The sequence below is a fragment of the Cucumis melo genome, chromosome 2 (assembly GCF_025177605.1).
Source record: "Cucumis melo cultivar AY chromosome 2, USDA_Cmelo_AY_1.0, whole genome shotgun sequence".
NCBI lineage: Eukaryota > Viridiplantae > Streptophyta > Magnoliopsida > Cucurbitales > Cucurbitaceae > Cucumis > Cucumis melo.
Window position 1 is genome coordinate 3,657,254 of NC_066858.1, and position 23,419 is coordinate 3,680,672.

A 23,419-nucleotide genomic window follows, 5' to 3' on the forward strand; every position below is an offset into this window, starting at 1 on the left:
TTCGTTCATCATGATTGGTAACATCTTTTTTTACTTCTATCCTATCGTCTTTGTTTACCACAAACGTAGCTTCATCTTCCCACATGGAGCTATATTAGTGTTAGATATGATGTTGATCAAGTGGTTTCAACCGTATAATTCGTAACGTTTTCTTTTCATTCTATCATATTGCATTTGTTAACCATGGGCATAACTTCATCTTAAGACATGAGCTATGTTGGTGTTAGATATAGTGTTGATCATGCGGTTTCGACCTGTTCGTAGGTTATACTCAAAGAGGAAAGTTACATCCTATCCTTCTATATTTCAGCTGGAATATTGAAAACGCGTATTAATAGCAAACTATGAGTAAACAAAGTCTAATTTCTCAAACAGAACAAGACAAAAAAACTAGAAATCTTTGGACCCAACGCTCGCTTAGCTGTCGGGGTATGATATTCCAACCAAAGCCAACACAGATTGAACCCTCCAACAACTTTAAGTTCTATTAACTTTCACTTTGCAACCACTAAAATGAAGAGGATGACATAAAGGAAATGTAAGATTGTTGAAATAGTTATTTCATATAGACAATCATTTGGATATATAATCACCAACAGGGCAGAGTAAGTAGAGTACTAAAAGGATTCTCTCCACTTATTTATCAGTCTATTGGAGAAACTTAAAGACTTACATTACATGATGACCTTAAAGATATATTCTACAAGCTAAAATGACATTATCCATCCATTTGTTTGAATGACCAAGTAGGATGTAACACCAAACATTTCTTTTCAGATAACATAGCACCAAGTTAGGCAAACCCCAAAAGGTAACTTTGACTGGTTCCTAGTAAAAGCAAAAGGCAAACCCCATGAGAGAGAGAGAGAGATACTCGAACTGTAAAAAGAACTGCTATGAATTTCACTGCTGCAGCTGATGTTGCTGCTGATGCTTTTGACGGAAAGAATACGTCGATAAAGCATGGGAGTGAGAGCAGGCTTAATGATACCATAATGGAATATCCTGCTGTTTCGACAGTGTGTCGATGGCTGCTACGCCGGGTACTTCTTCTTTGTAGTCGAAGGTCGACAAATCGAATGGAGAGCTAAACATCAAGTGGAAGTTGTTGTTATTATTGTTGTGATGATGGTGGTTGTTTTCGAAAGGCGAATTCATTGGCTTAAATCGGTCGAATTGACCTTCATCTCTTGTGAACATTTGATGGCTGCTCGAAACATTTGAGCCATCGAAGAAGTTTCCCTCCATCATTAGACCTTGATTGCGGAAGTAATCATCTTGTTGAGGTTGGATCTTTAATTGAGGGAGATTTTGGTTCTCTGTGGTGGCACTGTTACCAGTGTTTAAGTTGTTCTTGTTTCCTTGGATGTTGGTGTCGTAGATCGACATGAGCTCACTGATCAACTTTTGGCCATCTTCTGGAACGCCTAAAGTGGACAGGTCGAAAGATGACGGAACTGAGCTGACCGGGGGTGCATTTGACTTGGGCGGGGCAAACGACTGAGGGAAGATAACTGGTTTAACCTCGTTGACATGAAAACTTGAGCCACTGAATTCTGAAGAAGTTCTATATGGGCAGGTCAACTGATGATTGTCTCTGGACGTCCTGTCATTAAACCCGAGACGAAGTTCGCTATAAGGACATTGGAGGAACTCACATGTATAGATCTTCTGATCCATCATCATGTTCAAATCGCTGGTAGGTTTCCTCTTTCGCATAAAATCCAAGTTTGTAGTAACCTCTCCTTTCATTGCATAAGGTGGTTGACGAAGGGACACCCGATCTCTCATTCTGTCCATCCCTAAGTTGAACGAGCTGTGATTGTCAGGTTTACGATCTTGAACATCAAAGCTTGGTTCCTCCTCAGCGCCTTCTACATCATATTCACTACAATCGTTAATGACCAACGACCCACTGCCCCCACCAGAAGACAAAGGTGGGCAAGAATCAGGATAAAGCTCTCGGGCCAAGATCTCCTCTTGGTTGATAATAGCAAGCCATGTAGCACTCTCCTTGGCAGTCATCTTGTCCTGCAAACACTTGGATTGTCTAACAAGCTTGCGGATCTTGGCTATATCAGGGGACATATGCTTGATGACTGCAGTCAAAACACCTACTTTCCAAGCTTTCTTCAAGTCATGAGGCTTCTTGTAGGGCGGAGGACCTTGGTCCTTCGGCAATCCAAGCTGAGGCCACCATTCCTCGGCTCCAGAAGGCCACCATGGCGGAGGAACTCCTTTCTCCAATGGAAATCTTCTTTGAGGAGGGTCACAGTGCTGCATCAGAGCTGATAAAAGAGAACCTAAGGTGGTATCCTGAAGTTCCTGCAAGGTGTGAGGAGTTGGACCGATCGAATTACAGCCATCGTTTCGTCCAGGAATTGCATTGTCTGCCTGGTACTTGGCTATGGCGGCCGGTCCGTTTCTATCAAATCTGACTTTGTCTTTCCACCACTCTCGCAGATTATCCGATGCCCCGGTTACTGGTTTTCCCTTCTCAGGAATTATTCCGTATACAAAACCTTGAGCATTACAGACTTCCATAATCTTCAACATATATTTCAAGATCCCATCATGTGCCCTCGACATCTTCTTCCTCCTAGCCTGGTCTTGAGACTGTCGTTGCTTCACAATATCGATCCCTTCCTTAACCTTGCTTTGCTCTTTAAGACGTTTGAGACGCATCTTGTCCCTCCACATCCTCCTCTCAAGCTCATCCATGTCGATCTCTTCATCAGAATAATCGTCTTCCACCACGACTTCAGGATCCGTTGGTGGAGCTACAGCATCTCCTTCCACAATTGAAGCAGAAAGAAAATCCATATCATCACAAAATCCCATCTCGTTGAACATCATCATCATTTCCCCCAAAAATGAATCAGCAAATATTTTCCAAACTAAGATGACGAAACTCGTGTGAGATGCAACAACCAGATTTACACCAAAAACAAATCCTAATCAGCTACTGCCTTCACCTGGTATCAGATATGACACGGAAGCTACTAAAATTCTCTATGTTTCCTCACCTATAAACATAAATTTCATAGCAAAAACCCAGTCAGTCTTAGAATCAATTACTAGAAAAACAAAAAGAGATGGTTGATTCATCCCAAATCGAAAAGATTGTCACTACGAAACCACAAATCAATACATATAACGAAGAACACCAAGAGATTTATTCCTTCTAATCAGAAAGCAAAAGCCAAACCATCTCTTCACACCAATCACCATGAGAATTCCTCTTCCTTTCTAAAATAATCTTATTACATGCAAAAGTTCAATCAAACAAAGTAGATCAAACAGGGGAAAAAGACAATTTCTTCAAACACTTCTTAATCTGTTTTACACAGATCAAGTTCAACAACAATACTAAGTAATGAAATTAAATTCAGAATCAAAACACAAAAGAAACAGAGCATTAAACATCACATCTAAATCAAACACTTCCAAACAAATATATCACAAAACCAACAATCAGATCTCATCTCCAACCTGAAGAAACTCTCTCCAACAAAAGGAAAACAGGACATCTGAGTCCATCACAATCGATCATCCTCAAAAAAAACCCCAGAATCAAAATTCAATACAAAAATCAAACAAATTCAGATCTACAAACAAAACCTACCTCACAAAACGAACTCATAAGAAGAATAAACCATCACAAAGCATCAAAATCATAAAAAAAAAAAAAAAAAAAAAACCCAAACCCCACTTCAAATAAATCAAAGAAAAGAAAAGGGGAGGAAAAGGCACAATCAATCAAGCAGATAAATACTAGAAAAAAGAACGCAACCTGAAGAACAAGAGAGAAAGAGATAAGAATTGGGTATTGAAGGTAGAAACTGGAAGTCAATCCAGAGGGGAAGAAACCCAGAAAGCAAATTTGTTGAGAGAGAAGAAAAAAAGGGGGAAAAGAGAAGGGGGGGATGATAATGTAATCCAATAAGAAAAAGTTGGGGGGTGGGAAGTGGGAAAGGTTTCAACTTTCATGTGAGATAAAAAAGAAGAGTCGGTCCCTTGGTGACTGTGAAAGGAGAGAGAGCAATGGTGAAAAATGGCGATGGTGGGGACTGAACTTTGAAGGGGTAAAAGAAGAAGAAACCCCCAAATTCCAGAGAGAGAGAGAGAGAGAGAGAGAAAGAGAGCGTTTCATAATTTCATTTCCATTTATAACTCAAAAAGCTCTGGGACAGAGCCCTTTTGAGAGTTGCACATGGAAGTGATAAGGAAGATTCACTAATTTTCTATTTATTGTTCTTTTAAATGTTTTGTTAATCCTTTTTAGTCTTTCAATTTTCAACCATTTTTCTCCAATTTATTTTTAATTAGGTTCGGTGTTTCCATACGAAAATAAAAATGCTTTTTTGACTTACAAAACCCATTTTTTCCATTAAGAAAACTACTCTTTTCTTTCATATTTTTCACATAATTCTCAATAATCCTTTAATTTAGTCATTCAATTTTTCTTTTTGAATAAATAAAACAATAACAACAATTTTTCGTACTTTGTTATACCTAAAATTTTTCTTTGTATCTAGCTTCCTTCCAAGTTTAATATCACTATTTTTTAAATAATAATAACCATATTAAATTTAAATTGTAAGGATTAAAATAAAATTTTATATTTAAATTATTTTTTTTAAGTATCTTGTAAGATTATTAGTATTGCTTACGATATAATTAAGAATTTCTATATGAAATCATAAAATAAAAAATTCAAATCTATTTTGGTCAAAGTTATAATGTCATAATCAAACCATTTAAGCTAGACTCCGATTAAAAAATTGGATTTTCATAAAATAAAAAAAAAATTAACAAATGTGAGTGTGTGTCAAATCTTTTACTTTTACCAAACATATAATTATTTGGTTAATTTCATACTTTAATTTCTAAAAACCATTTAATAAGATATTCAACTTTCACTTTTATATTTGTAATAAAATATTTTAGTATCGAATAAATCTTATAATTATATATATATATTTAGAAGTTATAATTTTAAGATCTTTGAATTACATACATATTTTAAACTTACAAATTTTATATCAGTTGAGTTATGTCCATTTTGATTATATTAAGATAATATATCAAACAATTGAAGGGGTTAAAATGCACAATATACCGCCTTTATCTTTTAATATCATTGTTAACACAAATACTATGTTGAAGTACAAGTAAAATAAGTGAGATCATCTCCACCGCTTCTTTTTCCTTATTTTTGAAGCTAAATGATCATGATCACTAGCATTTTTTGACACATCTTCTTTTGTTGAACATGTGGAAGTTTAGTACTGATGTTGTGTTGGAGTCTTAAGTGGATGTTTTGGGACCATTGGGACCTCATATCAGCCAAAACTAGTTATACATTCATATCAAAAAGCAATATGGTCAAGATTGTAAAACAAATATAATTGCATTCCCTTTTATACTATTATTTCACTCGCTATTCATCAAATCATGCATGGTCAAGTGTAACATTTTTAACTATTGAGAAGAGACAATGTCAATAATCCAATATGAATCGTTATTCCAATGTGTTTCTTACCATCTCTTACGTCTAAAACTTGAGAAAAGTAAACCCATTCCCTTTACTATGTTACAATGGTTCGGATCGATGGACTATTTTATGTGAAAAAGAAAAGAAAAGGAAAAATGTAATTAAAAATAAGATTGAAAACTCATCTACCAAATAAATGCAACATTGAATATTTATAGGAGTTAAGTTTAAGATTAAATTAGATACATATATATATAAAAGGAAAGGAAAAGAGAGAGAGTGGGTGTGGGGGCCGCGTCTCCTCGTCCGCTTGTAAAGACACACTGTCCCCACCATTTTAGGTCGCATTTATTTTCTCATCCAATTATCCTTAATGCACAAATTTATTATTATTAATATTATTGTTTTTATATATATATATATTAAATTACATTTTCTTTATTTTCTTAATTCTTTTTTTAATTACTATTATTCTTTAATTGGAATATTCCCTTTCCTCCAATTATAATTAATTTAATTAATTATATGGTATGTTTCTTTTTTATAACCAATTATATACCTCCATGTTACCATCTAAGATTATAATATTAAGTTTCCCATTTAAGTTTATTCATTTTCAAACTCGTCAAATTTCCATTGATTTATTGTAAGATAAATAAATAAATAAACGGTTGGCTTAAATTTTATTAAACTTGGTTAAATAATAATAACAATGATTTATATATATATAACCGACACGTTAATTTATGTGAATGGTATTGTATATAAGGTTATGTATGACTTCTAATTTTGGTGTATTACTTGTTGGTTCGATCTATTTAATTAATTTTTAATGAAAAAAACTCATCCAAAGGTGTTTTTTATTTACCACCATAAACGGACAACTCCATCTCTAAATTAATTAAGGTAGGGTTCTTCAACAACAGTGGATATATAGTATTATGGAAGAAGATTTTTTTTTTTTTTTTTTTTAATTTTAACTCTAAAGTTCTTTATGTATAGCCTTACCAGAGAAAATTTAATAAATAACTAATAAGACACTTATTAATCTAAATCAACAATTAAACAAGATATTACCTCAAATATATTAATATTACATAGTAATTCTCTCCTCCTGGTTTTCTTAACAATTTTCAAAGTTATAGAGTAGAAATGAAAAAGACTTTAAACATAATAAAAACCTAACTCCATAGTTCAACTTGAAGGATATTATATGGGAGTATTTTTAAAAATAGTACAATATTCAAACTATTTATAAAACATGACAAAATTCATATGACTTCGGTAACTCTTTTAAGTTTTTAGCTATATTTTGTAAAGAAAAATAGTTTTCTATTTTAGTTATTTCGAACAATTCTCATATTAATATTATTTCTTATAATTTAGTATAAGTTAGAATATCATTTTTTATCCTCACATTTTCACTATCTTAAAGTCTCTATACTTTCAATAGATCATAAACATTCTTTTATACAAATGGAGCGAGAGATTTGAATCAATATACATTTTAGTCTTCAGTGTACTTTTGTAATAATTGAGCTAAGCTCTTGTTTACAAAATATGTAAATCTTAAACTTAGTCCCTCCGAGCTAAGTTTTTCCAAAATTGATTAAATAATAATGATAATTTGTAATATGTACATATGCTTTCAAAGGTTAGAGTGAAAATATTAATAAATAACAAATAAATAATTTAAAAAATCCATGCACAAGCCCTAGGGACTTAGTTTAAGTTAATTTCTTGAGAGTATATGAACCGAAATATACATAAAATAAAATATATCATACAAGTAAATAAACTTCAAAGTACATATGGACTAAAATAATATTTTAACATTTACGTTTTCAAATATAACAAAATGAACCAAAATATTTATAAAATATGAAAAAATTTCAAATTCTTCATTGATAGATATCGATAGAATATAAAAGTTTGTTATATTTTGAAAATATTTTCAACATTTGACGATTTAATTTTCCTTAAAAAATATTGGATAGGATGAATTGTAAATACTATATCCTTTTACGAAAACATGCGTGTAAATCTTACCAATTGAAAAAAAATATTAAGGTAAATGGAAATATGTGGATATATATGCCAAAACTATAAAGAGTATTATATGCTACAAAAAGATTATCCAATATTAGATATTCTAGAAAAACTTTGAAAACATTATCCTTATCTTTTGACTATAATGCCCATGCTAATTTAGCAAATAGTTACATATTTGAATGTGGTAAATCCAAAATTGTATAGCAAATATCCTCACTTTTAAAATGTTTATTTGTTTCTTTTTTTTTTAAGAAAAAAAAGTTCAATATATACCTTATTATCTTTTTGACTTTTTAGCAACAAATTAAAATAAATATCCTCGAGGAGTCCTAAGAACCCTATTAAATTATGTTACGTACTTGAATTAAAATAATATAGCTATTTGATATAGGATTGGTTTATATATATATTAGGTTTTTGAAATAGAGCTATTTTGTATATTGAATTAGGATTTGGTATTAGGTAGATTAATATTTTATTTGGTATAAGTATATGTTTTGGTTTGTATCTCAATTGAGTTGAAACCCTAGCTTGCTTCTTTCCATTTTTGTCGAAACAAACATAGCTCAAGTGACATAAAGCTTATATTATCGATCTTGAAATTAAGAGATATTTAATTCTCACATCTATGTATTGGAAAAAAAAATCGAGAAACTTTCTTAGAAAAATGACAAACTTGATCAGTAGTAGTTAATAGTTGTATATTGTCTCTTTCTAACATATATTCACCTTGATAAAACGAAGTATTACGTTTTTATTATAACTGATGATCACCTGTTACTACATCAAAGTATAACATATCTATCACGTTTAAAATTTTAGAACTAAAAATTTTAATTCGAAGATATTTGGAAATAAGATCTTACACAAATGATAAAATGCTTTGATATTAAAAGTATAACGACTCATATCATCAATAGAATGTGTAAATAACGAATAAGATGTAACATACAATATTATTATTCAAGGTGTAATTAATAGAAAAAGAAGAATACGTCGATCTCAACGAAAAGTTGTTAAAATATATTCCACCAATCAAGAGATCGGAACTTTTACCACGTAAAAAATGACAAAGGCAGGGAAGTGAAAGAAAGGTAGGGGAAATAAAGGGAGATGGATGGAATAATTTTAGAAGATGAAGAAAAATGAGAGAATAATAATTAGGTCAACCAAGGTGAACGTAAAGTGTGAATTATCAAAAGATGTATATTTCAAATTGAGAGCATAATGGGAATAAATATAATGTGTTTATAAGATCATTACATGCATGAGTCTTTCAAATAAAGCATCTCAAATCTTTCTAAAGTTCACATCATATAATTTTGCCATCCACGATAGTTACTTTAGTTTTAATTTAGACTCTTTTATTATCAATATTAAACAGGTCTTCTTTTGTTTTACGGACATCTGGATCACTGCATTAGTTTCGTAACATGCATTATATGATGATCTGTTATTTAAAGATTTTTTGAATATCTTACCATATATTCTTACTAAAGATATTTTGAAACTTTTAGATGTCTTTCTGAAATATAGGTTTTTCGGATTTCTCTCATTCACTCTTTTTTGTACCACTTCTACTTATGTAATTAAAATAAATATTGTCAATTATATATACCACAATTTCTTCTATTATATCGTAGTTATTGTTTTTGTTATTTTGAGGGTATCTCACCACAAATTTATCAAAATCATCTAGAGTCTCAAACCAATTTTTAAGTGCAATATGAAAATATATTTAATGAGGGTTACAAACCATCTGCAATTTACAGATACCCCTAGCATGACACCCTAGCCTGACTTCCTCCACTCCTAACTATCTTAATGATGCACTAAAAATATATAGCTATGGTGTTTACAAAACAAGTAGCTCAACACTCAATAGACACCTGAAACTTGAACGCTATCCGAGGGAAGAAAAACATTTATAAGTATGAATTAAATCCTGCTGAGTGGCGAATTACAATTGCATAAAACTTATAAAAACATGCCTTCAACCATAAACATTTAAATATAGTTTTGATAGTTAAACTATAATAGAGATTCCATAATTGCATAATATTAAACATTACAAGTTCTTTAGAAATTACTCTAAAACTATCTATATTTAATTCAAACACCATGACCAAACATAGCTCACACATGTTCAATCTCAACAATGAAACAAGCGATTATACCCAGATCACGCATATTTGCCATCAAACATGTACGATGGGTTAGTTTACCACAACATAACAAACTAAATATACAGTCGAGAATAGTTCACATATGATCCAAGAGAAACATGTGGCAAAACTGAGCTCAAACATATTCACAACCATACCTGTACCTTATCTGAGTTTACCACGACAAAATACACTGGATATACATCTAAGAAAAGCTCACACATGTGTTGGACCAGTATGGCAACCCTAGAGGAGGGTGAATATAGTTTAATTAAACTTTTTTAACAAATAAGCCAAAATTAAACTAATTAGATAAAATTTAAAATTAATAAAACAAACTTTAGTTAATTTATGATAAATAACAAGAATATAATACTAAAATTAAATGCAAAAATAATTAGACAAGAATTAGAGAAGAAGACATTACAATTTTATAGTAGTCTAGTCAAACTCGACCTACATCTACTTTCTCAAGCACCTATTGGAATTTTGATTGAAAACCTTCTTTTGAATCTTTCTACGGATTAGAGCCGAATCGCTACTTACTCATTTTTGTGTTCAAGACAAATCCAATCCTTTCCACAGGTTAGGATCCAACCGTCACAATACGTTGAAATTTTAAAACACACGTAAAAGAAAACTCTCTAAAAGAGTGAGTATACAATTTTAAGCTCAGAATAGTTAATCCTTACAATACAATAAGAATTTTGATCTCAAGAATAAGATGAAAAGAATAAAAATTGAAAGGTTTAGAGAGAATAACAATGGTGACTTTTACAATTCCTTTGTATTGTAAAGTTAAACAAAATTCTTAAAAATTTGGGGAAAATGAAGTATTTAAAAATAAAAGAGAGGAAATATATTGAAATCCAAAATCATTTTGGGTCGTTAGATGAAAGTAAAAAAAATTGAATGATTGAGATTTAAACTCAATTAGCCGTTAGATACAAATACAAATAATTATATAATAATATATTCTTTTTAAAATAATCTATTTTAAAGCCCAATAAAAACAAATTCATCATCTTTTCTAAAAACTAGTTGGTAGACACAAAGATAAACAATAATATTAAAATCATTTTCCTTTTAAAAGTCAATCCAAAAGAATAAAACAAAAACTTCATGTGTTACTTCTCAATTGCTCAAAATGGCTTTCTCTAATTGATTCAATTTGATTATTTGGCCGCCACATCACCATCTCGGATATTTTTTCGTTAAGCTTCTTTTAGCAATATTTTCTTTTTTTGAACTCTGATTTGGGTGATTCAAGAGGCATTAAAATCATTGTTTTGAGTCTATGTTACAAACTATTCAAAATAATAAAATTGTCAATAAAAAATTCAGATTCGCTATCATCAAAACATTAATTAATTAGTTTGCACATGCTCTCTAATAAAGTGATGCCTATTATCAATATGCTTAGTTCTAGAATGATGTATATGATTCTTAGTCAAATTGATGGCACTAGTATTATCACAAAATATAGGCCCATTATCAAATTTTAATCTAAAATCACAAAGAGTTTGTTTCATATAAAGAATTTGCGTACAACAATTAACAACTGTAATATATTTGGCTTCAATAGTGGATAAAGCAACCAAATTTTATTTTTTACCAAACCAAGATACTAAGGAACTACCAAGAAATTGGCAAGTCCCACTAGTACTTTTACGGTCAAGTAAACTACTGATAAAGTCCGCATCGGAATATCCTATCAAATTAAACTCAACATTTCTAGGATACCATAATCCAACATCGATAGTTCTAAGCAAATATTTAAGTATCCTTTTAATGACATGCAAATGTGATTCTTTAGAACAAGATTAAAATCTAGCACAAAGACATACGCTAAACATGATATTGGATCTACTAGCAGTCAAATAAAGTAAAGATTCAACCATACCTTGATAAATCTTTATATCCACACATTTATCATTTTCATCTTTGTCAAGCTTAGTGGTAGTGCTCATAGAAGTTTTTGCAATTTTACTAACATTGAATTTGAATCTCTTGACCAAACCCCTTGTGTGTTTCTCTTAACTTATGAAGATGTCATCCCCGAGTTGTTTGATTTGAAGACCAAGGAAGAAACTAAGTTCTTTCATCATACTCATCTTAAACTCATTATGCATACAATTAGAAAGTTCTTCACGTAAAGATGAATTTGTAGAACCAAATATAATATCATCCACATAAATTTGCACTATAAGCATGTCATTTTGTTTTTTACCTTAATAAAGAGACTATTATCAAATTTTCCCATCTTAAAGTCATTCTTATGTAAAAAATTGCCAAGCCTATCATACCAAGCTCTTGGAACTTGTTTTAAGCCATAAAGAGCCTTTTTCAACTTATAAACATGATTGGGTAAATCAAAATTTTCAAATCCCGAAGGATGTTCTACGTAAACTTCCTCCACAATTAACCATTTTAAAAAATACGTTTTACATCCATTTGATACAAAATGAAATTCTTATAAGAAGCCAAAACAAGCAACATTCTAAATAGCTTGTAATAATCTAGCAACCGGTGCAAAAGTCTCTTCATAATCTACCTTTTTTTGTACAATAACCTTGAGCTATAAGTCTAGCTTCGTTTCTGATGATATTTCCATTTTCATCCATCTTATTTCTAAAAACCCATTTAGTTCCAATTATAGATGTATTAGAAAGCCTAGGGACTAATTTACAAACTTTGTTCCTTTCAAATTGATTTAATTCTTCTTGCATTGCTAAAATCCAAAGCTCATCACATTAGCATCTTTTCAGAACTTTTAGTTTTAATTTGAGACACAAAAGCAAGATTACTAAATAAATTAAGCGAAGGACGAGTTTTCGCATCTTGTTCGGGATTGTCGAGAATTAAATCTTTGGATGGGATGGAGTATATCTCCATTCTGTAGGCAAGGATGAAGAATCATCTTTCTTTTCTATGATGTTCACATCTTGCATACTTGAAACAATTTCTTTTCCTTTGTCATTAACAAGTAAATCTCCAAATTCTTTTTCTAAATCATCACTTGAAACAATTTCATTTCCTTTGTCATTAACAAGTAAATCTCCAAATTCTTTTTCTAAATCATCACTGCAAATATACTCATTAGAAACATTATTACAAGATTCATCAAACACATGCATAGATTTCTCAATAACTAAAGTTTTCTTATTGAAAAGTCTATAAGCTTTACTAGTATAGGAATATCCTAGAAAAATACAAACATTTGTCTTAAAAAAAAAATTTCAATTTTTTCTTTGTTATTCAAAATAAAATATTTGCAACCATAAACTTTGAAGTACTCAATAATTGGATTTTTCCATGCCAAGGTTCATAAGAAGTTTTATGTAAAATGGTCTAATTAAAATTCTATTTTAAAACATAGCAAGAGCTTCCGCCCAAAAATATTTAGATAAACCACACTCATTCAACATTGATCTAGCAAATTGTAACAACCCAACTCCTTATACTGAGCCGAAGTTATTACTAAAGGTAAAACACATGATTTAAGCCATAAAGTTTAGTTAAAACGAATCAAACTTCAGAATTTTATTTATGAAAATCAAATCAGGATAATATGGAAAATGTAAATAATGTTAAAATCCTACTCGGGCCCTATCTACTTTTAAAGAAATGAAATAGTAAATAAGAAAGAAAATAAAACTCAAGTACAAAAGGTCTAAAACGGGGTAAGCGGAAGCAGAAATCCCTATGGCTCGCCACGGTCACTTCTGGTCGCTCGCCAGCTTGCCTTTGCCCCTACCTTGGCCTCTACCTGAAAAACATGACATGAAGAGAGTGAGTATAAAATATTCAGTAAGGGACCCACTACTAGTCCCACTAGGTGCCTGTTAGCTTCTTATTAGAGTCCTGTAAATGGTACCCAACCTCTGGCACGTTCCCGAACACGTGCAACATGCGCTCCCGTAGGAACGAAAATCTGGTCTTCGGTGTCCCGGGGGAGCACAAGGACGTACTGGTCTGTAGTGAACCCGGGGGTGACACTAAGACAATCGAGATGCGAGGACCCCGTCGAGCCACTCGAATCATATCTATATCCATGCTAGACTGGCGTCCCGTCGGACTACACAGCCCTAAATAGGTGGTGATCCCGAAGGACACCCATGCAGGTACGACTCTAATAGGCTAAGCTAACAAGTACCCTAACCATAACATACATGCACATAGCATCATCATGTAATCAGACCAGTCAAATCGCCATTTCACAAACCATCACAATATCCAACATACAATTACAACAAGTCACATCATCACAATATCATACCATCATGTAACCACATCATCAAACACATCATGCTCTCATTAATTACATGTGTTATGCAGTCTAGTCTTTATCATGCATAACTGGAGGTGTAAGCGGTCTCATGGTTCTAATCACAGAACTAGTAGTAGAACTCTCTTACCTGGAGATTTGCTCAACCAGCCCTAACGGCCAGAAAACGTGCTTTCCAAGCAGCGAGATCCTAAATGTTTGAAACACCAAAACTCGTAATTGAATCACCAAATGACCCAAGACCAAACAAATGTGGTTGGGACAACTTACCCTAGGTCGAGGTTGCAACGCTCCAAGTCAATTGGTCCATGACGTTCCTTAAAAGGAATAATTTAATTTAGTCCAAATTAAATTACTTAGGTTGAAGTTCAAGTCTCGTCTGGGTATGCAAGGAAACCCATTTGACTTACCAAAAACTTACCACTGACACTTGGGGAAAAAACCAAAATTTAGGTGGCTCAAAAGGCTTGGCGACTCGGCTCGGTGCAGAAGCTGCGTGCGTGCGGCTCGGCTTGCGGCAGAAGGGAGGTGCGGCTCGACTACGTAGAGGCACGCAGCGCAGCTTGTACGCGGGCGTGGCTCGGCTACGCGAAGCGGCTGCGCGGGTCGGGTTCTGGGTCGAAGGCGCGCGTCTCTTGTTCGGGTCGAAAACGCGAGACGACTGTGGCAGGCGGCACGGCTCGGGTCGCGAAGGGTGATGCAACGGCGTGCTGGCGGAGGAGACGCGGCACTTGGCAGGAGTCCGTTGAGCGCGGGCGGAGTTGCGACGGATCGAGCGACGGAACGCGGCGCACGGCTTTCAGACTCGGGCGACGCTCGGCGATGGCTTGCAGAAGGGGTTTTGGCTTCGATGGTCGGCTTCCGATCTGCGACGTGTGGCTGCTCGAAAGGGGCGGTCGGCTCAGGCTGATCTGATAGGCTAAACGGCCACGACGCCCGACGGTGGTTTCTGGCGGAAGGCGGCGGCGGCGGCGAGTGGCGGCTAGGGTTTCTTCTTTTTCCTTTTTCTCCTTTTCTCTTTTTTTGTTTGATTTTCTAAAGCACGGGTCCCAAGGCTCATTATAAAAGAAAAATATCCCTTTTCCTTTTCCTTTAATTAATTCAAAACCAACAACTTTTTCTCTTTCCAAATAAATCCCCCAATATCCTAAATTTTCAAGGAATATCCAACACAACATTCCCTTAACAAAATATTTTCTTTTTCCAATTAAAACAACCCATTAGTGTACTCAATGCTTTATCAACAACCTTACCCATTTTAATTATCCAAATCAAAATAATTTTGCCTCTAAACCTTGATTAATCACAAATCAAAAGATAAGGTTCCTCAACTAAATTCAAATTTTCCATAACCACACTTAAATAGTAATAAAAGGAAATTAAATTTGTCGGGGCGTTACACAAATTCTTGCAAAGTACGATTTTTCCTTTCAATCACACTGTTTTGTTAAGGAGTTCTTGGAAAGGAAAAATGATGAGAAAAACTATTATCTTCATAAAAGCTATAAAAGCATCATTATCAAATTCTCCTCCATGATCACTCATAATTTTAGAAATATATATTTTTTATTTTGAACTCTTTTTGTAAAACTAATAAAACTTTTGAAAGCATCATTCTTATGTTTTATCATCAAAACCCAAGTAAATCAAGAAAAATTATCAACTATCACAAATACACAATAATTTCCTCAATAGGTAGCAATTCTAGAAAGACCAAATAAGTCCATGTGTAATAGTTGTAGGGGTCTAGTAATAGAGATCACATAGATTTGAAAGAGGGCTTAGTTTGCTTACCCATAGTATCACAAACTTTTTGTATTTTTTAAATTTAAAATTAGGAAAACCTCTAACCAAACAATTCTTGAAAATATTTGAAATCAAGTACATGCTAGCATGTCCTACTCTTTCATGCCATAACCAAGAATCATCATGCAAAACCGAAAGACATTTATCAATAATAGAACAATCATTCAAATCATGGAGTGTTACACAATTTCATCCCTATTTCCAACAAACAAAACTTTTCTATCACTAACATTTTCAATTATGCAATTCTTTTTATCAAATATTACTCTAAAACCTTTATCACACAATTTACTAATACCAAGCAAATCATGCTTTAAGCCATCGACCAAATGAACATTTTCAATCAAAAGTAGATGAATCTTTTATATATTTCCTTTACCAATTATTTTACCTTTCTTGTTGTCACCAAAGGTTATCATGCCTCCATCCTTTTTGGAGAAAGAGATAAGTTTGGATCGGTCTCCCGTCATGTGTCTTGAGCAACCACTATCCAAGTACCATTTGTTTTTCTTGGAGACTTTCAAACAAACCTAAAAACAACTAAGTTCAAGTTTGGTCCTTTGGTACCCATACTTGTTTGGGTCCTAGAAATGTTAGCATTTACAAATTTAGGGATCCATTTCATTTTTCCATAAACATTACAAGCATTGGATCTAGATAGGTAACAAGAATAACCTTTATGTCCATACTTGCTACAAGAAAAACAAACAACATTACGTAAAGATTAATAATATAATAATATATCATTTTCAAAATAATTTGTTTTAAAGCCCAATAAGAACCACTTCGTTATTTTTTTTTAAATTAGCTGTTAGACACAAAGATAAATAATAATATTAAAATCATCTCCTTTTTAAATTTATTTTCTTTTTAAAAGTCAATCCAGAAAAATAAAACAAAAGCCACATGTGTACTCCATTGCTCCAAGTGGCTTTCTCTAATTGGTTCAATTTGATTATTTGGCCGCTGTTCACATGAGATTTCTGGAGAAATTTAATTCGTGGAATTGAACTTGTGTTGATGTTATATTTATGTTGATTTGATGCGATGTGGTTCGATCTCTAGTATTTGATCCTCTAATTCTTTCTCGATTGGATGCTTATACTTGATTTGAGGAATTAGAGGATGTGATGTTCTTGAAGTTGGAGTCTAGGAAGAAAGCTTGTATCTTCAAAGGAAGTTAAATCTTTGAGGGCGGCCAACTTTAGAAGCTAGGGAGTCTTTTGGCTCTAAGAATTTTCTCTAGACCTTTTGGAGTAAAAAACTTACAATCTTCACAAATGAAGAGAACTCTTCTCTTTATAGGGTTCTCTAGTGGGTTTAGGTTTGTTAGTCCATGGATCAGACCCATGAGTTCAACCACATGAGTTTGGGTTATATTTAACCTTTGAGCTAATTAAACTTATTTAACCCAAGAAAATAATATTTAATTGAGCCAAAATAATTATCTTGATCCAAAGTTCATAATGAAAATATGTGACATCATCAAAATTGACCAATTATGTCTTCAATTTTAATTTGGGACCCATGTCAACTTTTTAATTAGTCCCAAATTCAATTATATGTATTTTTCATCATTAATTTAGTAAATGATGTGGCAATTTGTGATTGATCCAAAATTTCTTATTGAATAAATGTCCTTTTTCGAGATTTATGCACGTATATGGGTGGATGAATATATAAAAAAGATAAAGTTGAAGTCAAAATACAAGCATTTATTTTTTGCTCAACTTGTCCTTTTTCGAGATTTATGCACGTATATGGGTTTCTTCTTCTTCTTCTTCTTCTTCTTCTTCTTCTTCTTCTTCTTCTTCTTCTTCTTCTTCTTCTTCTTCTTCTTCTTCTTCTTCTTCTTCTTCTTCTTCTTCTTCTTCTTCTTCTTCTTCTTCTTCTTCTTCTTCTTCTTCTTCTTCTTCTTCTTTTTCTTCTTCTTCTGACTCTTCTTCTGACTCTTCTTCTTCTTCTTCTTCTTCTGACTCTTCTTCTTCTTCTTCTTCTGACTCTTCTTCTGACCCTTATTCTGACTCTTCTTCTGACTCTTCTTCTTCTTCTTCTTCTTCTTCTTCTGACTCTTCTTCTGACTCTTCTTCTTCTTCTTCTTCTTCTTCTTCTTCTGACTCTTCTTCTTCTTCTTCTTCTGACTCTTCTTCTGACTCTTCTTCTGAAAGGAGAGCGAGACTGAATCAATGAAGAAGGCTCAAAGAATGATCGAAATCTTAATCTCCGTTAGGAGTCTGAAGGACGGAGGACGGCTTTCCACTTATTTCTTAGAATTTCAGATAGAGGCTCGACTGATAAGGAGAGGAGTTGAGCTTTCAATAAAGAAAGTCACTAATAGGACGGAGGACGGCTACCAACTGCCCTTTCAGCAGATGCCACTGATCTGGCCCCCCGTGGGGGTCCCCCTCCTTGTCTTAGGCCGGGGCATTCCCATGCTGCTGTTGGGAACGTAGGTTCTTTGGCTGCTGTTCGCGCCTGATTCTGAAATCCCACTACGCGGTTCTAAAAGCCATGAAAGATCTTTGTTGATATTCACGAGTCAAATCCCAATTCTAAGGGAGGATGAAAGAAAAGAGAAAGAAATCTCGTGAGAAATGAAATAGAAGAAGTCAATTAGGAGGTAGTTCTAGCTTCTTCTGACTCTTCTGACTCTTCTTCTTCTTCTTCTGACTCTTCTTCTTCTTCTTCTTCTTCTTCTTCTGACTCTTCTTCTTCTTCTTCTTCTTCCGACTCTTCTTCTGACTCTTCTTCTTCTTCTTCTTCTTCTGACTCTTCTTCTTCTTCTTCTTCTTCTGACTCTTCTTCTTCTTCTTCTTCTTCTTCTGACTCTTCTTCTGACTCTTCTTCTTCTTCTGACTCTTCTTCTGACTCTTCTTCTTCTTCTTCTTCTTCTTCTGACTCTTCTTCTGACTCTTCTTCTTCTTCTTCTTCTTCTTCTGACTCTTCTTCTAACTCTTCTTCTTCTTCTTCTTCTGACTCTTCTTCTGACTCTTCTTCTTCTGACTCTTCTTCTTCTGACTCTTCTTCTTCTTCTTCTGACTCTTCTTCTTCTGACTCTTCTTCTTCTTCTTCTGACTCTTCTTCTTCTGACTCTTCTTCTTCTTCTGACTCTTCTTCTGACTCCTCTTCTTCTTCTTCTTCTTCTGACTCTGACTCTTCTGACTCTTCTGACTCTTCTTCTTCTGACTCTTCTGACTCTTCTTCTTCTGACTCTTCTTCTTCTTCTGACTCCCTACTCCCTTTTCTTTTTCATTCTTTATAGGATTAGAATTGTCATACCTCTTTTTTTTTGCTTCAAGACATATTTTAGCTCTTTTTTCTTTTCTTTTTTTTTTGGTTCTCTATCGTTTACAGGGGTTACTTTATCATCAACGATCCAACTTCTACTAGGAATGATGAAATATTTACTTCCGTTATATCCTATTTCTAGTAGGAACGATCAGACATCTTTGTGCTCTGTGTCATAATCGTAACTTCTCAACACGATTGTGCGACACTTGTTTAGCTCGATCAACAAGTCAGTCATTCGAAATTCGAAATCCGCTGACAAACTCGCGGTATGATGTAGCCTCCCTTCACGTTCTTGGGAAAATGTTTTTATATAACAGGAGAGAGAAAATAAATAGTTGAAAATATCATAAAATTGAAGACTGTCAATTGCAAAGAAAATAGCTTAGCTTGCAAAAAATGCGACAAGGCTTGGGCGGGGGTCGGACTACTCATGTACCCCCTATAGTACATATTGAGATTTTTGGCCTTGGCAAGCTTGCATATGAAAAAGCCGAAATGTCACACTGTGGCTCGACGACACGAAAACGAAACAATTAACCTAAACTACTTTCAAAACATAAAGATAAAGCGATTTGGGGGTATTTGGGTATACGGCCATAGGTAAATAATACCTTGGACAATTATGCCCTTGACATTCTCCCCCACTTAATCATACGGCGTTGTTGCACCGTTAATTGAAAGTTTGCTAATCAACTCGAACTCAAGAGGACATCGCATTTGATCTACCCTCTCCTCCATCGGCCTTGAAGCTTCTTCTAGGCACACTCGAGCGATGTCTGCCATCTGTTCCCATTCCTCTCCAACTCTGTGGGCTTGAGGACGGTCCCCTACATAAGGGCCATCAGCGAGCGGCGACAATACATAATGACTCTTACCTTTAATCTCAAACAGACTTCTCTTGATCAGCGAGTCTGTCTGAGCACTATGACCGAATTGGGCTACCTTCAGCATCTGAACCCAATTCTTTTGTCTGCCATCAACACAATGATGCAGATATTCTTCGAGCACACAGTTGAATTGCTCGGCTTCAACTTTAAGAGTCTTGGTCGCATCGACGACCCCAAGACTTGGCCTCTTGATCATGGCTTGCTTTGAACCATTGAAAGCGGCCTGACACTCGAGGTTCTCACTCCATTGAGTGTCTTCTTCTCTCAACAACCCACTTTGGTGGCACTCCCTTACATGACCCAACATGTTCATCTGGCTCTGCACAGAACAACACTTTCCTCCCGTGGCATCGGTAAGACTTAGTGGCACCACGGGGAACTCGTATGCTTCATGTCCAGTGGCACAAGTTATCTCGAGTCCCTTTGCCTTTGTTGTTCTTACTCGATAGTACCTCGGTCGGCTGTCTGACTTTGGGAGATACTTCACTTCACGTGGGCGGTCCACCTGCCTCGTGAGCATGAGTAGTGGACATTTACGCCGAACTGCAAGCTTACTCTGGATACAACAGTCAATACAAATTTGTGGGTTTCTGTCCTTCTTCTTTAGGGGAAGGACATGGACTCCATACAAAGCTTGTACAGGTCTACGAAATCCTGTATTCAACAACATCTTCGATGGTTTTTGAAGTTTGGCTAACTCCGGTGGCGCCATGCGATAAACATTCTTTGCAGACGCTTTTGCCTCTGGCAACAATTCTATTCCATGGTCGATCGTCCTTCACATCGATACAGATTTGGGCCAACTATTTGGCAGTACATCATGGCACTTCTCTGGGACACACAGAGTGTCTTTGTCTCCCTTGGCTTTTCCAACGCCCCAAGCAGGATTGCCGCGGATGGTGATTCCTCTTGGATGGGACTCTCGTCTAGTTGCATGGCCGATATCATTTTAAACCTGTTAGGCTGACGAATATCTGCTTGTACTACCGTGGGGAAAGATCCGGTAATCGCTAGACATTTGGCTGAGGGCATTGGTATGACTTGATGTTCAAGGAGGAACTCCATTTTCAGTACTACATCGAAGTCGTCCATCTTCACAACCACAAAGTCTATGGAGCATTTCCATCCTCCCAACTTTATTGTCGTTCGCTTCACTAGTCTGACAATAGGTAGGGTGACGGAATTCACGGCCTTCATCCTCCCTGAATCCTTATCCCAATGGAGCCTTAGACGTCTAGCTTCTGCCTCTGTAATGAAGTTGTGGGTTGCACCAGAATCGACCATAGCGCTCTTAGTCTGCTGTTGGTTGATCCAAGTGTCAACATACAGTAAGCCCCATTTTGTTGGTACGTGTCTCTCCCCTGACTTTTTCTGGAGAGATGACATGTATTTTATTGCCCCTATTCGAGTCTTTTCGCTCCCATCTATCTGGCCCATTTCATCCTCAGCTTGATTTGACTTATTGTCTGAATCCGCGATTAATGAGGCCTGAAACGCATGGAAGTCGACTTTATTCGGGCATTCTCTTGCCAGATGTGGCTTCCCACATATGAAACAACTGAGAGGACGCTTGGGTGGGCTCCGATTATTCGGCCTTCGTCATGTGTTCTCTGTGTTTGACGGTGAGATTTGCGGTCTTTACGAGGACATTCGTCTCCCCCGACAGCTTTGGGAGAACTCGGACGACTATTCCTGTTCTTTCCAGGTGAGGAACTTTGGTGACGTCTCACATTTTGAGAGTCACTTGTCAGATCAAACAACCGTTCGGCTACTGCATACGCTGACGTGAGGTCTTGGACCCTTTGTTCATACAACTTGGCCCTTGCCTACGATTTCAGCCCTTCGACAAAACAGAAAACTTTGTCTTTCTCTGACATATCGCGAATGTCTAACATCAACCCTGCGAACTGTTTCACGTACTCTCGAATCTTGCTAGTGTGTTTTAGATCGCACAACTTTCGTCGAGCAAGGATTTCCACATTTTCGGGGAAGAATTGCGAGTGGAGTTCTTCCTTCAGGACATCCCAAGTATCTAGTATGCAACGTCCTTCCTGTATGTCCATGTATCGGGACCTCCACCACAACTTGGCATCTTCACACAGATACATCGTTGTGAGTGTCACTTTGGCTTCTTCGGTGACTGTGTTTGTGGCCTTGAAGTACTGTTCGAGATCAAATATGAAGTTCTCTAAGGCCTTTGCATCCCTCGCCCCACAGAAGGGCTTGGGTTCCGGAACCTTCACCTTAGTAACGGGGACTGTTCCTCCAACCGGAACTTGGTTTGCCATTGCTCGCATTGTGAGACTCAGTCTTGTGTTCACATCTGCGATTTCGTTCCTAACGACATTGAGGGTAGCTCGAAAATCCTCTAACATGCCGTTTATTATCTCTAAGAGCGTCTTCTGAGAGCTATCGAGCTCGCTAACACGTTCTTCCATGTGGGCAGCAAAGCCCGATGAACTGTCCCCACGCTCGTAGTTAACAGTTCTTCTGATGTTTGTGTTTGCTTCCAAGGTGTCGACTCTTGCCAACAACTCTTGTATCGATAACCCTTTGACACGGCCAGCTACCGCATCGATTATATAAGTTTTCTAAAAAATTTCGTCGAGACGAGACTCTAAGTAGCGGATGGAGTCGGGGATTTCGACTAGGTAGAGCATCTGCTCTTCTAGCTCTATTAGTCGATCTTTCTGGGCTTTGCCCGATGGATTCGCAGACGACATGTTTCGATCTTATCGTCAATTAGCCGATTTGACTCCGATACCACTTGTCACAATCGTAACTTCTCAACACGGTTGTGCGACACTTGTTTAGCTCGATCAACAAGTCAGCCGTTCGAAATTCGGAATCCACAGACAAACTCGCGGTATGATGTAGCCTCCCTCTACGTTCTTGGGAAAATGTTTTTATAAAACGGGAGAGAGAAAGTAAATAGTTGAAAACATCATAAAGAAAGCATTGAAGACTGTCAATTGCAAAGAAAATAGCTTAGCTTGCAAAGAGTGCGACAAGGCTTAGGCGAGGGTCGGACTACTCATGTACCCCCTATAGTACATATTGAGATTCTTGGCCTTGGCAAGCTTGCATATGAAAAAGCCGAAATGTCACACTGTGGCTCGACAACACGAAAATGAAACAATTAACCTAGACTACTTTCAAGACATAAAGATAAAGCGATTTGGGGGTATTCGGGCATACGACCATAGGTAAATAATACCTTGGACAATTATGCCCTTGACACTCTACAGTTAGTTATCCAACTTCTACTAGGAACGATCGAGCATTTACTGCCATCAGATCCCACTTCTAGTAGGAATGATCAGACATCTTCGTTTTTTTCCTTATTTCTAACTTTCTCTCTTTTTTGAACTGACCCTCACCCCCTTTGTGCAAGAACTCTACTTTTCGCCATGGTGCACTTCACTCAATGTTC

General features: G+C 35.5%; 1 protein-coding gene across 2 annotated transcripts; it reads right to left on the bottom strand.

The window, feature by feature from the left end:
• Positions 1-533: 533 nt before the first annotated feature.
• LOC103492471 (protein ETHYLENE INSENSITIVE 3) lies at positions 534-4,278 on the bottom strand. Of its 2 annotated transcripts, NM_001328456.1 has the most exon segments (6): positions 534-1,034; positions 1,036-1,439; positions 1,441-1,447; positions 1,449-1,477; positions 1,479-3,026; positions 3,794-3,906. In NM_001328456.1, coding segments are annotated over 5 exon segments (2,085 nt in total). In that variant the 5' UTR covers positions 2,863-3,026; positions 3,794-3,906; the 3' UTR covers positions 534-773.
• Positions 4,279-23,419: the final 19,141 nt, after the last annotated feature.